The sequence below is a fragment of the Dreissena polymorpha genome, chromosome 6 (genome assembly GCF_020536995.1).
Source record: "Dreissena polymorpha isolate Duluth1 chromosome 6, UMN_Dpol_1.0, whole genome shotgun sequence".
Classification (NCBI taxonomy): Eukaryota; Metazoa; Mollusca; class Bivalvia; order Myida; family Dreissenidae; genus Dreissena; species Dreissena polymorpha.
Genome location: NC_068360.1, coordinates 61,152,383 through 61,171,109, shown reverse-complemented (window position 1 = coordinate 61,171,109; position 18,727 = coordinate 61,152,383). Strand labels below are relative to the sequence as shown.

The 18,727-nt window shown below is 36.2% G+C and overlaps 1 protein-coding gene across 2 annotated transcripts in view; it reads right to left on the bottom strand.

Moving 5' to 3' along the window:
* Positions 1-754: 754 nt before the first annotated feature.
* Positions 755-18,727, bottom strand: part of LOC127833891 (zinc finger protein 660-like) — a 32,380-nt gene continuing 14,407 nt past the window's right edge. The window contains exons 1-7 of one of the 2 annotated variants that reach the window (XM_052359396.1): positions 18,502-18,657; positions 9,088-9,974; positions 7,582-7,707; positions 6,073-6,161; positions 4,661-4,733; positions 2,684-2,760; positions 755-1,960 (exon numbers count right to left, since the gene is read on the bottom strand). In XM_052359396.1, the coding sequence (XP_052215356.1) occupies positions 1,325-1,960; positions 2,684-2,760; positions 4,661-4,733; positions 6,073-6,161; positions 7,582-7,707; positions 9,088-9,925 (1,839 nt within the window). In that variant the 5' untranslated portion in view covers positions 9,926-9,974; positions 18,502-18,657 and the 3' untranslated portion in view covers positions 755-1,324. Of the gene's footprint in view, positions 1,961-2,683; positions 2,761-4,660; positions 4,734-6,072; positions 6,162-7,581; positions 7,708-9,087; positions 9,975-18,501; positions 18,658-18,727 lie in introns of those variants that run through there. The other variant, XM_052359397.1, reaches the window with a different exon arrangement.

The following is an 18,727-nucleotide window of genomic DNA, read 5'->3' as shown; positions in this document are numbered from 1 at the left end:
TTTTATATAAAATTTCAAAGGGCCATAACTCAGTGAAAAATCATCCGACCAGAACCCGCTGATAATATGCACATCTCCTCTTGGTAGTGAAGCTACCCATAAAGTTTCATTGAATTCCAGTAATTAGTTGCAGAGAAATAGCCCGGACAAGAATTGCACTATATGTACAGTTAATGGAAAATTTCAAAGGGCCATAACTCTGTGAAAAATCATCCGACCAGAACCCGCTGATAATATGCACATCTCCTCTTAGTAGTAAAGCTTCCTATAAAGTTTCATTGAATCCCGGTCATTAGTGGCTGAGAAATAGCCCGGACAAGAATTGCACTATATGTACAGTTAATGGAAAATTTCAAAGGGCCATAACTCTGTGAAAAATCATCCGACCAGAACCCGCTGATAATATGCACATCTCCTCTTGGTAGTGAAGCTTCCCATAAAGTTTCATTGAACTCCGGTCATTAGTTGCTGAGAAATAGCCCGGACAAGAATTGCACTATATGTACAGTTAATGGAAAATTTCAAAGGGCCATAACTCTGTGAAAAATCATCTGACCAGAACCCGCTGATAATATGCACATCTCCTCTTGGCAGTGAAGCTTCCCATAAAGTTTCATTGAATTCCGGTCATTAGTTGCTGAGAAATAGCCCGGACAAAAATTGTGCACGGACGGACACACGGACGGACAGACGAAGCGGCGACTTATGTTCCCCCCAAAAGTTTTTTGGGGAGCATAATTAGTCCGGATATAACTGCAAATTTGTCTATAATTTTAATAAATGTTTCAAATGATACACACAACGTACTCAATTGCTAAAGGACATATTAAAAGGGAAGGGCGGAATCTTGGAACGGCATGGCGGGGCTTCAGAACGGAATGGCTGAGCGCCCTTCTATTCAGGCTTAGGTGGAGCACTGCACTTGTTCTCTCATGTATGTATCCTCATGTGTTTCTTCAAGTGACCACTTGAACAACACATCACACATGTGTGTCACTTCTCTCGTTACATGCATAAGCACACATCTCACACTTTTCAAGTGTTTCCTCTGTATGTAACATCATGTGTCTCTCCAAGTCACCACTAACTTTACATGCATAAATGCACACCTCACACTTGAAAATTCTCTCATTTGTATATATCTAATGTGTGTCTTTTCAAGTGACCACACTGGTTACATGCACAACCACACACTTTACACTTGTACAGTCTCTCTCCTGAATGTATAATCGTATGTGTCTTCAAGTGACCACTCTGGTTACATGCATAACTACACTCTTCACACTTGTACTGTCTCTCTCCTGTATTTTTGTCATATGTCTCTTCAAGTGACCACTCTGGTTACATGAATAACTACACCCTTGAGTGACTCCTCATACTTGTATTGTGTCGTTCCTGCATGAATTGGCATGTGTCTCTTCAAATGACAACTCTGGTTACAGGCATAACCACACACCTCACATTTGTACGGTTTCTCTCTTGTATGCATCATCATGTGTGTCTTAAAATGACCACTATGGTTAGATGCATAACCACACACATCACACTTGCATGGTCTCTTTTCTGTATGTATCATCATGTGTGTCTTCAAGCCACCTCTCTGATTAAATGCTTTACTACACACCTCACACTTGTACGGTCTCTCTCCTGTATGTATCATCATGTGTGTCTTCAAGCCACCACTCTGATTAAATGCTTTACTACACACCTCACATTTGTACGGTCTCTCTTCTGTGTGTATTCTCATGTGTATCTTCAAGTGGCCTCTAAGTTTACATGAATAACTGCACTCCTTACACTTGTATGGTCTCTCTCCTGTGTGTATTGTCATGTGCATCTTTAAGTGACTTCTAAATTTACATGAATAGCCGCACTCCTCACACTTGTACGGTCCCTCTTCTGTATGTATCCTCATGTGTTTCTCAAAGTCACCACTCCGTTTAAATGCTTTACTACACACCTCACACTTGTACGGTCTCTCTCCTCTGTGTATCATCATGTGCATCTTTAAGTGACTTCTAAATTTACATGAATAGCCGCACTCCTCACACTTGAACGGTCTCTCTTCTGTATGTATCCTCATGTGTTTCTCCAAGTCACCACTCCGTTTAAATGCTTTACTACACACCTGAAATAGTTTAATCAAATAGAAATGTGCTACATACACTGATGCCCAAACAATATGTTTGGACACAATCATCTATGCACTAAGGACAATCAGCTCTAAAAGTCTCAGCACAATCTGCCAAGCACTTCTAGGGGCATTACAAACTCAAGTTTGGGACTATGTATTCTATGGTGAAAAATCAGACAAAGGGCCCTTACTCTGCCAAAACTTGTTCCAGCAAATGTTCTTTTCATAACAATTGTCTCCCAACAATAACATTACTCAACTGTGAAAACTTGAGTTAGATCAACCAGTAGTTAAAGAGGAGTTAAAAACATTAATTGTTAGTACTATATATTCAATAGTAAAAAACAGACAAAAGAGCAATCAGTCTGCAAATACTTGCTACAGCAAAAGTTCCATTTATTGCATCATCTATGCAATGAGGTCATTAATCTATGAAAATTTGAGGGACATCCACCAAATACAGTCTCATACACCAATAATAAAATGTTTATTTTCTCTTTATTTCTCTATAACATGTAGTTAATGTTTACAAGATGAGCACAGCTTCACCTCTTTGTCCGGTATGTCGTTGTATGGTCCATGAACAGGACAGTCCCCTGCAAACTCCTTCTTGCATTCTCCACAGTCTAAGAGAGCAAAATAAACGCAATGCAACACTCAAACTAAGTAAAACTAATACACGCTGCTGGTTCATCAGATTTACAGAACCTTCTTAGATTTATTATAAAAATTGTAAAACTGCTAATTTAGAAGCGTATCTGAAAGAAAGCCTTTGCGTAACACCATCATATGATTTAACTAAACCAAGGAACATCAGGTTGCATAATAAGGTTCACATGGTTTAAGGAAACATTCTCTAACTTTCTGATAATATTTTTAATGCATGATCTTACAGAAAAGCAAATATATCCTCAACTGAATGTAGGAGCATAGCAAGGAAGCAATGATGACTTGAAAGCACTAACCTGAGTTCAAGGTACAATTGTCAATCATTTAACCTAGTGACTTAGTTTGTTACTTATGTGACCCACATTCAATTAAGGCCTAGATATGGGGTGGTATTCCAGAAACATCTGAAGTCATTTCTTAAATAATTTTACTAAAGTGCAAAATAACAAGGTTTTGTTTTTCTTTACTAAATAAGGAAACACGTGTTGTTTGTTTTGGTATTCCTAAAATGACATTGGCATCATGATTTTATTTAAATGTATTTCTTGATGCCAATCTTTTGCAATATGAAATGAAACACTTACGAATATTTCCCAATTTAAGAATAAAAATACAATTTAACTTAAGATAAAATACATTTACAACAAGTTAAATCAAAACAAGAGATGTGTTCGTCAGAAACACAATGCCCCCTATTGCGCGGCTTTGAAATACATTTTTTTTTACCTTTGACCTTGAAGGATGACCTTGACCTTGAACTTCCACCACTCAAAATGTGCAGCTTCATGAGAACGCCGCTTTGAAATAAAAAAAATTACCTTTGACCTTGAAGGATGACCTTGACCTTGAAATTCCACCACTCAAAATGTGCAGCTTCATGAGATACACATGCATGCCAAATATCAAGTTGCTATCTTCAATATTGCAAAAGGTATGGCCAAGGTTAAAGTTTTTATTCGGACAGACTGACAGACTGACAGACTGACATACTGACGGACAGTTCAACTGCTATATGCCACCCTACCGGGAACATAAAAAGCAACATATGAGGCATTAATAGTGATATTGATATTTTCCTCAGTTTTGACCTTGACACCTAATTTTTGACCACATCTTAGCGAAATTCAAACTCGGTATTTTCAAGATGAACATTAAGGCTAAGGTTCTTTAAGATTGCCAATGTATGCGACTTGTCACCTGGTAACAAGTTTATTTTCTGAAATCTCACCCAGTGACCTAGTTTTGTTTACCGCACTTAACCCGTAGTTGTACTTGGTTTACACATTGTTAAATAAACATTTTGACCAAATATCTTGACTCATTGACCTAATTTTCAATCACTTGACCCTATTTAAATTTGGCCAAATATAGCAGTTTAAGCATTCTTGACAAGTTTAATTAATATTGATTCATAAATGTGCCTTCTAGAGTAGCAACACAGATTTTCAATGTGTGAGCAATTACCCTAGTTTTTAACCACTTGTCCCAGGTTCTATGATGGTTGAAATATTTTGCATATAAACATACATACAACATTGATTTGAATGTTGCTTTAAGAGTGGTAACAAGCCAAATGTTGACCATGTACAACACATGATGTCGAACTTAACCCTATATATCAACTTGTAAACTAAGTGCTCAGGAAGATAACAATGATTATTATGTTGACTATACAAAACACATAACGCCAAACATAGATTGATCACATTAGCTCATTTTGTGAAATAATTGCTAAGAGAGCTAAGGTGATTATTATGTTTGTTGGTCTTAAGTGAGACTTTCATTTGCAAGGTAATGGATGTTTTTTTTATAGGGTTTAGAGAGAAAAGTCATTATCTGGAGGTTCCAGGTTCATACAGCTGGCTAGGTTCCTCTCTTGAAGACTGTACTCAGTCTTGTCTTTCTCTGGGGTCTTGGCTTTCTTCATTCTCTGTAATTGTGTCGAAGACAAAGAATATTGATTATGTGAAATATATTATATTATGATAAAAAATATATTTTAATGGAACAAACCAAACATCACATGCAAACGCTATGAAATATCTTGTACACAAACAAACTTTACTTTAAAAAGTACAGTTTCATTGTTACAGTTAATCAAGTGAAATGAAAACATGTCAGCGTGTACTGGTAGATTTTTTAACAGGGATGCTGAGGTTTACAAATGTTCTTTATCTCAAGTAATAAAATACATATTTTTGATTGCTTGTCAAAAGATTGCATTGGCTGGTACACTTTAAGTGTGATCTTTAACACCTATAGCAGAATAACGAAGATCAATAAATTGAACAGATAATGCAATAGAAATTGGCCACCGAGTTCGGGAAGCATTTGGACAACATTCAAATTCTATGTCTTGACAGATTTGCAGAGTTTTTAGCACAAGTATTGCCAATTGTGTTTCTATTGTGGAAAGCAGGTGAATATAAACAACAAATATATCAAAGAAACCCGAACTACACATCCACTATATATTTCTTTATATTGTTAAGTTTCAGCCCTTTAGAAACAACACTGTGTAAGTAACGCCCAGGCCCCACAAAGGGTAAATGTAATGTTTTGGAATAACAAGACATGTGCCATAGGCAAAGAGGTTTCCGTATTCCGCTATTGTCTCAAAACTTCAATTATGTCAGAAACAAGCCACTTTATAGTTAAATTTGATCTTTGACCTTAAAATGTTAACGTGATATCCCAGGTAGGAGACAGTTTCACGACAACTTATGACGTTTTGCATACTGTGCAAAGATATTCCAAAATCAATCAATTAATAGCAAAGTCGAACAATATAGACAGAGATGTTCATTATCAGTTTGACCTCTATCGTCTTAGTGTGACATTGACTAATAAGGTAAGAACACACGTGTAACATGCGACATGTTGTATTACAATGGCAGAAATTCGCGCAGTTATTTCGAAATTCATTAATAAATCAAAATGGCAAAGTTATAGCAAAAACAGGACAATTCACATAGACGCACAAAGAGAGCGACTCTATATGCAGCCTTCTTCAAAGAGAGGAGGGGGGGATAAAATATATATGAGTTCAAACGTTAGGGTGGCATAAAGAGTCCGTAACTTTGTATAAAATCGATTGGCCGGAAAAACACTAGAGTTTGTTCTATAAGTCATGTAGGTAGACTCGCACCTCAAAAATGTGGTCGGCATCTGAAAGCAGTTAAGAAAAAAAAGGAAAAATGTTATTCTAGATAAAATTTCTAGGTCTAAGGCTTTCACTTCTTACCAATTGCTTCTGTCTGTATACGTACCTTAACTTTCTTCACTGGGTCACCCTTTTCTTCCAATTTCATCTTAGCTGGTTCCAGTGAAAGTGGGACAGTCCATGTCACAGCCTTCACTGCAAACATATCATTAACATTAAACTACCATAATTAATAAGTTTGTTTTCCAAAAGCCCCTTTTTAGCAAAACACAACAAATTGTCACTCTTTTCTACGATTTTTATCAAAGGCAACATACTGTGTTATAAAAATGATTAGTCCAAAATTAAGTTTTATAAATTTGTGTTGGTCATCTCAACCATGAAATCATATATCCAACGAATTTTCAAGTTTGAAGTCTTATATAAGATATTCTCAAAAATCAATAAATATAAGATCAAAAGAATAACTAGAGCTTAGTCACAGACGTGACGAACACCCCCACATGCCGCATTGACACAGAATATTTTGCATGTTGTCTTCACATAAAACGCACTAAGAGACCTCGTGACCTAGTTTTTGACCCGGCATGTTCGAACTTGACCTACACATCATCTAGATACAACTTCTGACCAAGTATGGTGAACATCGGATGAAAACAACTTGAATTTGAGAGCGGATACCATGCTAATTTTGTAAAACGTACTAAATGACCCCGCGACCTAGTTTTTGATCTGGCATGGCCCATGTTCGAACTTTGCCTTAAAATCATCTAGATAAAATTTCTGATTTTAAGTTTGGTGAAGATCGGATGAAAACTACTTGAAATAGAGAGCGGACACAATGCTGAATGTTAAAAAATGCACTTAGTGACCCCCTGACTTAGTGTTTGGCCCTGCATGGCCCATGTTCAAACTTGGCGTAGAGAACATCTAGATAAACGTCTGACCAAGTTTGGTGAAGATATTGGATAAAAACTACTTAAATTAGAGAGCGGACAACATGGTGAATGTTTTAAACGCACTAAGTGTCCCCGTGACCTAGTTTGTGACCCGGCATGATCCATATTCAAACTTGACCTAGACATCATCTGGATACAACTTCTGACCAAGTTTGGTGCAGATCAGATTAAAACTTCTTGAATTAGAGAGTGGACACCATGCTCAATGTTTAAAACGCACTAAGTGACCCCGTGACTTAATTTTTGACCTGCCATGACCCATTTTCAAACTTGGCCTAGACATTATATAGATTCAACTTCTGGCCAAGTTTGGTAAAGCTCGGATGAAAACTACTTGAATTAGAGAGCGGACACAATGCTCAATGTTTAAAACGCACTAAGTGACCCCGTGACCTAGTTTTTGACCCGGCATGACCCATATTCGAACTTGACCAAGACATCATATAGATACAACATCATTTTGGTAAAGATCGGAAAAAACAACTTGAATTAGAAAGCGGGCACTTAATACGGACCGACCGACCGACCGCAAACAGACAGATAGACAGACTGACAGACATGTTAACTCCTATATACCCCCCTAAACTTCGTTTGTGGGGGGTATAAAACAGATTTTGTGATTCTACAAAATATGATGTCAACGAAATCTACAATACCTCTTGCTGGAACACACCTAGGCTGGACTACGCCTTTGGACAAACCTTGACCTCGAACTTTCTTTGATGCCGAATCGGTTGAGTGACAGCTTTTGCTTTTCCTTTTGTCTCTTTCAATGCATATCTCTACAAAGTCATCAGCAGAAGATTCAAAATTCAACATTCAGAAGATAATAAATTTCTGATGCAATTGTTTCTGTCAAATATTGAATGCATCATAACATCGTTTCCAAGGAAATCTCTTCTAGCTTATTAACTACCTATTAGAAAGCAGACAACATGAATTTGGCAAATGCTTGATAATTCAAGAGCCATAATACGGGAGGGCTTGATGAAATTTAGAAACAATCGGAGTAAGAGAGTAGAGAGAGAGAGAGAGGTACATTTCGCTTTCGTTAAATTCATGGGTCATAATTTAGAAGTGCTTAATGCAATCTGGCTGGTTATAAAACAAGGCTAAAGCCCAAGTCTCACTATTGCCGGTAGAGCCCCGGTTTGCTTACGCCGGTCGACCGGCGAGAACCGGGATGATTTGTAGACATTTTTATACGCAGTCACACTATTTCCCGGTGCTGCCCCGGTTGAAGCCGGTCAACAGCCCGGCAGAGTACCGTCAACCCCGGACGGTTTATCCCGGTGATGCCCGGGCAGAGCCCCGGTTGTCGCCGGTAATGCCCCGGTGAAAGCCGGCATCATCCCAGCAGAGCCCTTGTATACCGTAACTCCGCCGGCACTCGCCGGTTCTATATCGGCATCAGACCCCGGCAGAGCTACGGCAACGCCCGGGTTTAACCCCAGAAGTCGCCTGTAATACCCCGGCGGAGCCCCGGTGAATGCCGGTGGGGTCCCGGCAGAGTGCCGGTTCTTTTATGTACCGTAGCTCTACCGGGACTCTGCAGGCATTCACCGGGGCGTTGCCGTAGCTCTGCCGGGGTCTGTATGGGCCCCTGTGGAGCTACGGTGCCGTCCCGGTTGTTCCCGGTTCCGTCCCGGTTGTTCCCGGTGCTGCGCCAGTCGTTACCGGTCCTTCCCAGTTAATCTTTGAGGAATTACACATTTAATACTTTCCCGATGGAGCCCCGACTGTCCCGAGTTTATCCCCAGTGGAGCCCCGGTTCATCCCGGTAGAGCCCAGGTTCATCCCGGTTCAAGCCCAAGGGTTCCGCCGGCATCATAGTGAGACTGGGCTTTTACATGTAGATATTTATACACAATCATGAAGTTCACGATTCACCGAGTTTAAACTGTTTGTTATTGGGAACCGAAGACATAATTGGCCACTCGCCAGCTGTCAATCAAACTCACGTAATAATCAATAACATTTCGTGTACTGCGGCCACATCGTCTGAAAAACAAAGACTGAGTAATGGAATAAGCGTTTTATAAAAACACAACTTAGTGGGCCGAGCGATCGCGTATTTGGCGACTGGTCTATTCTCCTGGACGCCCCCAAATCACCTGCCAGCAATTGGTGTTACCATTATTTACAAATTAAAATACAAGTACCTGAGTCATCTTTTTCGACGCTTGAATGTCTTCCAACAGTAGGGTTTGAGAAATGGTCAATTTTTGTTCTCTTCACAACCACAGTTTGTCCAGCACAAAATTGGTCTATATTTGAAAGGTTATTTTCTTCCCTTGTCAGAAATACAGCATTTAGGTCAGCCAATTTAGCTTGATTCTTGGATGTTTTTGAATATGTATAACCACTTAAGGCATTGTTATCATTTGCTGCTATATTTCCATTCTCCGTATCTGCATTAAGGTCACTTGTTGTTATATACCTCTGGTCTGTATTTGGATTAAGAGACTGGTGTGTTTTCCAGCACACAGAATGGTGCTCATCTTGTGCTGTATATGCATTTGAATTGTCAGTCGTGATTTTGTTCACACATACAGAATTGAAGCAAGCTTGTCTGATTACATCTTGATGCATAACTTCACATTCTGCCTGTTCTGATTTCACACATTCAGAGGTGAGGCCATATTGTTTGGTGTTATCTTGATCCAACTGTAAACATTGTGATCCTGTTTGTTCATGTATTAAATTGAAACCATCTTGTTTCTTGCAATCTGGATGTCTGTTTTCAAATAAAACCTGTTCTCGTTCGGCACACACAGAATAAAAATCTGTTGCCATATTACACAATTCATCAGTCTCGATTTTGACACAAACAGAGTTCAAGTCATTGATTGTTTGGTCTGAATTTAAGGTCTCTGTACTCACTCTAGGTGATATAGTGTTTATGCTCGTTTGGGTTGTGGAATTAAAGTCCTTACAAATCACACTCACGCTATCCATGTCACTTTCCCTGGTATTGCTGTCTGTCTTTCGTTTACTCATTTTGAACTTTTTGGAGGTCGCGAGAGGACTTTACTGTGTACGCGTCATTCTGAAATATCCATTCGAAGGAAGATTCATGAGACAAGATAAGGTCCCGACAGTAATAAATGTGTACAAATATTGCCGATAGCTTGACAGTTTCAATCATGAAAACTAATCTTGATATTTTTATTATTTTTTTAAACAGTTTATGTAATACAAGAGCTGTCAGAGGACAGCGCGCTCGACTATTCCAGTGCTTGACAGTATAACGTAAGCCATCATGGAGAGGGGGGGGTATAATGTGGGTGTGTGATCATTTAATAGATGATCTTTCAAAAATAAGAAAACAAAATTATTTTTTTCTTGGCGGGGGGGGGGGGGGGTCTGGGGAGGTTGAGGGGGGGGGGGGGTATTATGTGGGTGGGTGATCATTTAATAGATGATCTATCAAAAATAAGAAAAACAAAAAAAAAATGGGGGGGGGGGGGTCTGGGGGCGTGGGGGATGGTTTGGACGAAGTGCATTGTGGTATGTCAGGTAAGTGTTGTTTTGTCAAACTTTAACATAGATTTATCAATAATATTCATATTCTAAGTATAAAAGGGGCTATAATTCTGTCAAAATGCTTGATACAGTTGTCTGCTCTTGTTTATAGGTTAGGGTCATGTTGGTAAAAAGTATGCAAAATATGAAAGAACAAGGGCTGTTTGTAAAACATGCATGCCCCCCATATGGGCTCTACGTTGTATTGACAGCCATTGTGTGATTATGTTTTTTGTCACTGTGACCTTGACCTTTGACCTAGTGACCTGAAAATCAATAGGGGTCATCTGCGAGTCCTGATCAATCTACCTTTCAAGTTTCATGATCCTAGGCATAAGCGTTCTTGAGTTATCATCCGGAAACCATTTTAATATTTCGGGTCACCGTGACCTTGACCTTTGACCTAGTGACCTCAAAATCAATAGGGGTCATCTGCCAGCCATTATCAATCTACCTATGAAGTTTCATGATTCTAGGCATAAGCGTTCTTGAGTTATCATCCGGAAACCATTATACTATTTGGGTCACCGTGTCCTTGACCTTTGACCTCGTGACCTGAAAATCAATAGGGGTCATCTGCAAGTCATGATCAATGTACCTATGAAGTTTCATGGTCCTAGGCATAAGCGTTCTTGAGTTATCATCGGAAACCATTTTACTATTTCGGGTCACTGTGACCTTGACCTTTGATATAGTGACCTAAAAATCAATAGGGGTCAACTGCGAGTCATGATCAATCTACCTATCAAGTTTCATGATCCTAGGCATAAGCGTTATTGAGTCATCCTCCGGAAACCATTTTACTATTTCAAGTCACCGTGACCTTGACCTTTGACCTTGTGACCTGAAAATCAATAGGGGTCATCTGCGAGTCATTATCAATCTACCTATCAAGTTTCATGATCCTAGGCATAAGCGTTCTTGAGTTATCATCCGGAAACCATTTTACTATTTCAGGTCACCGTGACCTTGACCTTTGACCTAGTGACCTGAAAATCAATAGGGGTCATCTGCCAGCCATTATCAATCTACCTATGAAGTTTCATGATTCTAGGCATAAGCGTTCTTGAGTTATCATCCGGAAACCATTATACTATTTGGGTCACTGTGTCCTTGACCTTTGACCTCGTGACCTGAAAATCAATAGGGGTCATCTGCAAGTCCTGATCAATCTACCTATCAAGTTTCATGATCCTAGGCATAAGCGTTCTTGAGTTATCATCCGGAAACCATTTTAATATTTCGGGTCACCGTGACCTTGACCTTTGACCTAGTGACCTCAAAATCAATAGGGGTCATCTGCGAGTCATTATCAATCTACCTATGAAGTTTCATGATTCTAGGCCCAAGCATTCTTGAGTTATCATCCGGAAACCACGTGGTGGACCGACCGACCGACTGACATGAGCAAAGCAATATACCCCCTCTTCTTCGAAGGGGGGCATAAATATGTCAAGGGACACAGGAAATATTTGGGGTAGTACGAAAACTTTAACATAGATTTATCAATAATATGCATATTCTAAGCATAAAAGGGGCAATAATTCTTTCAAAATGCTTGATACAGTTGTCTGCTCTTATTTATAGGTTGGGGTCATGATGGTAAACAAGTATGCAAAATATATTGAAAGAAAAATGTCAAGGGACACAGTAAATATTTGGGGTAGTACGCAAACTTTAACATAGATTTATCCATAATATGCATATGCTAAGTATAAAAGGGGCCATAATTCTGTCAAAATGCTTGATACAGTTGTCTTCTCTTGTTTAAAGGTTGGGGTCATTACGGTTAACAAGTATGCAAAATATGAAAGAAATATGTCAAGGGACACAGGAAATATTTGGGGTAGTACGCAAACTTTAACATACATTTATCAACAATATGCATATTCTAAGTATAAAAGGGGCAATAATTCTGTCAAAATGCTGGATACAGTTGTCTGCTCTTGTTTATAGGTTGGGGTCATGATGGTTAACAAATATGAAAAATATGAAAGCAATATGTCAATGGACACAGGAAATATTAGGGGTAGTATGCAAACTTTAACATAGATTTATCAATAATATGCATATTCTAAGTATAAAAGGGGGCAATTATTCTGTCAAAATGCTTGACACAGTTGTCTGCTCTTGATTATAGGTTGGGGTAATGATGGTTAACAAGTATGCAAAATATGAAAGCAATATGTCAAGGGACATTGAAAATATTTGGGGTAGTACGCAAACTTTAACATTTGCACGCAAACGGACACAGGAACGGCAACGCTGACGCCGGGAAGAGTAGGATAGCTCCACTTTATATATTTTATATATAATAGTCGAGCTAAAAAACCATATTCCTTACTAAATAATAGATCATCTACCATTTTAAAAGTTCAGACTAAACTAGGCCTTGTCATAATAGTAACTACCGGTAATACCTTTCCAAGTTGTAACAATAAGCAAGTTATAACGATGACAAATCGGACTCTTAGGCAGGGTTTTAAATAAGACTTGTTTACGGAAGCCAACTTGCATTTTAAGTATGGCCCTGGTCATGAATACCGGATAATGCTTACTGTGCAATAAACGCCTATCCCTGAATGATTCAAATAAAAGAATACTTACTTCTACAAACATTTTAATATTTACTTTTGCATGGTGTGGAAACTATATATCGTGACATTGTTAAATGTGTTCCTTTTAGTTTCTTTATATTGTTACATCAGAAAGCAATAGCGATGACAAATAATGTTAATTAACATTTTGTTGAGTCCCAATTAACAAACTAAGGGATATATTTTTTTCTTGGTATGGACAATTTTTTCGACTATGAAAAATAGCGGTCATGAACATGGCTTCAAGCGAATGAATTAGTAAACAATAAGCATGCATTGTAGTTTTTACCTTAGCATATCAATATTTTATGAAAATAAAATAATTTTTCGCTGACAAACAGATGAATAGAAAAACCACATAATTTTAAGATTTGTAACAGAAACCTTATTTTCTCATCAAAAGAAGCATTACATTTGTATTGTCATAAATGAAAGTTTTATTTTCACTTTAAACTATACTTAAATGTTGGTTTACTAGCAATCAAATTTCATGATGTCAGTTTCATAATGGTCGAGACAGAGACCCCTAGATTACTCCATTTATTGGTATGACATCCTAATGATGACATAGTTTCCACGCGGCGTCTTAAAATTCGGCCCCAACTATCTACAATTTGGTAAAAAGTGGTAATGTGTTTGTACTAGATTATGATACATCTTATTCGAATTGTTATTTACTTGCAACATTTTGCCGACACTTAATAACACATTTCATAGTGTGTATAAGTTACAATTTGTTTATCAAGAAATAAATTACATGCTTATTTAATAATTTACAGATAAAACACATAAAATGACCGCTAAAGATATGCAGGCAGTAGTCACGGGTGCTTGTCAACTTGTACCAACCCATTCCCACAACTATTTGTACATTCGGTCATGTGGACTTAGAAAAATTCAAGTTACCTACTTAAATGTATTAACATAATGATAATTGGAAAAATGAAATGAAAAATAAACATCACAGCACTGGCATATCAATTATATAATTTCAATTTTATAATTTTACTTACATGTACATACAAAGCACAAAGCAATTTTCATTATTTGGAAAATTTCTATGACAAATATTTCCTTTTCATTAAATTATATGACAACTCAGAATTTAACTACAAATGTCAACAGACTGGCCACAAAGATATATAAATCAATGAAAAAGCACTAGTATGTATTAATTTGATCGGGAACGAACAGTTAATTAATACCCCAATTACAACGATCTGATTTGCATAAAATGTTTTCGTTTGGCCGTAAACACTATTTACATATTTCACTGTCATTAATCACTCTTTTTGCGATGGATTAGTGAAGGAGCAAATGCTACTTCCGAGGTGGTGCTAAGAACCGTATGTTGATTTTTCAACATATTTCGCATTATTTAAAATATCGGGCAATGTAGTGCGATTCAGCGAAGATACATTCATCTACATTGTACAAACTGATAAAATGAAAGACATGCAATCACAACCCATTTGGAAACATGGGGACCTTTATAACCTGTGTCAGTTGGGAAAGCTTTTTGTAAGCATATCAATGTCTTTTGCCTGTGTGACAAGCATATTGTCAACCAATGAAATTGCCAACGACATGAAACGATTGCTCTGAACATGTACAAAGTATTGCATGCACAAAACTTTTGAAATTTCGTCAATCTAACAGATACATTTGAATTGAAAACTTGTAATATGAAAGACATCTTCACAATATTTATGCAACACACGTTTCTTCATAATTATGTAGTATTAACTTTATCGATTATATTTAACTTGGAATGAAGAAAATAGATGGAACGTTCAACCTAGGATACTACACAGAAAGTACGGTCAGCAACGAAAATTAAAACAGCTGAAAATGTGCATTGACGCCACCTCCTGCCATAAGTGCCATCTCCTTGGCATTGGCTCCATTTCATATGGAAAAAATTAAAATAATATATGAGATCCACAATAAGACTACCAGTATGTATGTCTTTATGCATACAGTGACTGGTATATATAGAAAGCAATTGTTTAATGGCATAAGCGTATCAATCTGCTGGAAAATTTTTCGTCAAACAGGCAAAAAACTTCGATTTGCTTTCAAAAAGTCCACCATGGAACAAGTTATAAAGGGTGGCAGACTTTTCTCCCCCAAGACGTTTCCTCCCCAGACGTTTCACCCCCAAAATGGGGGTGAAACGTCTGCATAATATGTAAATGTATATTAGCAGTAGTTATTTGTAATAAAGTGAAAATAAAGTATTAGTAATTTAATTGAGTGCATTTTATGTGTAAAAATATGATGTTAGTTGAGTCCTGACTAATTAAAATATTAATTAATGATTTTATATGGTTGTTTAGGTTAATTATAACTATTGTATAAATCAATTGAGTAAAAGCACACCTTTGATGTTCTTTGATGGTCATTGATGGTCATTGTAAGTGTAATAGTATGTTACAAATTAAACAATTATAACTATTGTATAAATCAATTGAGTAAACAAACACCTTTTTTTAATGATAATTTTAAGTGGAATGGTATGTTACAAAGTAAAGAATTACTATTATTGAATTAATGAATTCAAGTTGCTACAAACAAATCTATAATTTAAGCTTAATAAGATATTTTCCATTACTTGTTCATTAACAGTGATTGAATTTTTATCATTCATAGTGTATTTTTAAACCGTGTCCATGCACAGCATGGACAGTTTCATTTTATGAGTTTTTTTTTAATTAATAAAAAATCCAGTTTTGAAGTAAAATCAATTTAAATGATGCTATTATAATCAGAAAATTTGAATACGGAAAAATGTTTATTATTTTAATAAAACATCTTTGTGCTTCTCGTGAAAATTTAACAAAATGTCACTTACGCTACTTTTTACATTCAGAAAATGACATTCGTTCGTTATGTCAATTTCGAAAATTGGATAAAAACATTATTTTTACCAAAAAGGTTGACTTAATATTTTATCAGTTGATGTATGTCACCTTAATAAACACAAAAATGAAAAAAGTAAAAATGTATAAAAATGTCAGTTACATGACTAATATTACATTCAGTAGGCGATATGTTTTAATTATAATTTGTAAAACTAGATAAATACAACATATAAAACTGCATATTATGCACTTTTGATAAAACACAATTTATTCCCAAATTGATGTCTTATTCTCAATTCACATAATGCAGTGTTATAATGAAGATAAGCCATAAGTTCTGATTTTTAAGAATGAATAATAACTATAACATATTTTGATTTTTATTTTGAGTAAATAAAGTTGTTATATGACATTAAAATTATAATTTATTACAGCCAGTATTGAATTGTAGTTCTCAAAAATAATTTTGATAAATAACTATCAGTGTGTCATAGATCTTTATTAATACCATTTACCTTCCAATTTAAAAATTAATTTAATTTGTAGCCAAAAAAATGTGACAGCATTTTCATCATTTGGCTAATATTAAATAACAACCACACCTACCATTATACAAGATATTAGGCACTTAGGGTGCAATAAACAAGCATTGATTAGATTAGCAAGTGTAGTACAACAGATAACAGCTAGATTATGGGTGCAATATACAGGCCCTTTAATCAGCATTGATGAGATTAGGTGACAGGGGGATAAGATGAGATTAGCACATTATTATGCAAAAAAACGTTTTTAAATAGTTTATCACTGTATTAAATATTATTAATGAATAGATTTGATTTGACTTAATTGATAGTTTTATATATGGAACAGAACAGAACAGAAAGTTTAATCATATAACTTGAACATTTACAGTTCATCGTTACATATACAAAACTGACAATGTTCTATAGAGTTCTATTTAAATCCGCCTCAGGAAAAATAATAAACACACACTATTGCACTTTTCAACTATATTATACTTTTATTACACTATAGTTATTTAAATAGTTCACAATATACTTTACTTTTCATATAAAGCATTAAAACAACTCTTTTCTATTATTCCTATTGTTGCTATAAAATATTTCCATGTCTATGCTGCTTTCTCTATAAAACCTAAAATTTAACTGAACTAAAACAAAGCTTATTCTAACAGCTATTTTAAATATCAAAACATCTATTCAATTTGCTACAGGAAACAAGAGCATGGTGAAAATAATTCTCTATCAACAGAGTGATATTTAAAGTAAACAACAGGCAACACAATGTTGTTATTAATTTCATGGTTAAATGCTATCCATTAATTTCCCTGCAGAACAGACAATATATAAGCAATAAGCACATGCATAGTAATGCGAAAGTGACCAAACTAGTACATAAAAAGGTGTTATATATAATATACATTTAGTTTGTTTAACAGTATACAATTTTATGAAATATTTTATAATTCGTACATAGCGATTTATATATAATGGGTATCGCCCTAGTTCCCCGTACACAGCTGAATTAGCGGTACTCATTTGACACCCAGTATTCGTTTCAAAAATCTTACTTCGCAATTAAAAAAATCCGACAACGTCCCCATATGTCTTACACATAATTTCACTTCATCATACATAGACCGAATAATTTTTAACAATCTACCGTTTATTCCGCTCTTAATAAGCTTGTACCATAGTCCGTTTCGATATATTGAATCATAACATTTCATAAGGTCGATATAGCAGCAGTATAGTTTCTTTTTAGTACTAAGTTGTTTATCTATAAAAGACTTTAGTAGGAAAATAGCATCCACAGTGCTATAATTGGTTTTCAATTTGAATCCAAACTATGGTAGTCATAGATGCATCTGTTGTATTTTACTGTGACATCCAATCATTTTATTATATACATACATATAAATGCATGAAAAAAATAAAATTGTTGACAATTATATAGTTTATTTATTTATCATATTTAACTGTTACAAGGAAAACAGTTTTGAAATTAATATAAATGTGATTTAACCATTTAATCAATTCACCAATGGACCCTATTTAATTGGATTAATTGGATTAAAAACAACAAACAACTACAGTTCCTCAACACTAATGATTTACATGCATTCCATTCACAGTTAAACCAAACAAATAATCAAACAAGCTGCTTCATAAATAAAGTTAATTGAACACTTCATAAACAAAATAATTATTTTGATAATAAATCAAGAATAAACTTCAACCAAACAATCATACATTTACTGGGTGGGGTGGGGGGTGGGGGGGGGGGGGGGGGGGTGGGGGAAACGTCTGCACTTAAACCAAAGTGGGGGGGGGGGGGGGGGGGGGGAAACGTCTGGGGAGGAAACGTCTTGGGGGAGAAACGACTAGGGGAGGAAACGTCTTGGGGGTGAAACGTCCGGAATCCGTTATAAAAGTCCCCATGTTTTCAAATGGGTTGTGATTGTATGTTTCTGTACATTGTAGATGAATTACTCTTCTGAATCGCACTACATTGCCTGATGTTTGAAATAATGCAAAATATGTTGAAAACAAATATAAAATCCACTCACCCTGAAGAATTATCCTTGAAATTTCAAAACATCTGGTCCTTAGCGCCACCACCAAAGTATCATGGGCTTCTTTATCAATGCATCCCCAAAAGAGGTGGCAACCGTGATTAACGGCCGTGTTGTTACTCACATGTATATGAGGAAGTGTTAGATGCGCATGCAGAGTCTAACATTTCAGTAATGTTAATTACAAAAACATGACGTAGTTTTTACTGCTCAATTTTAT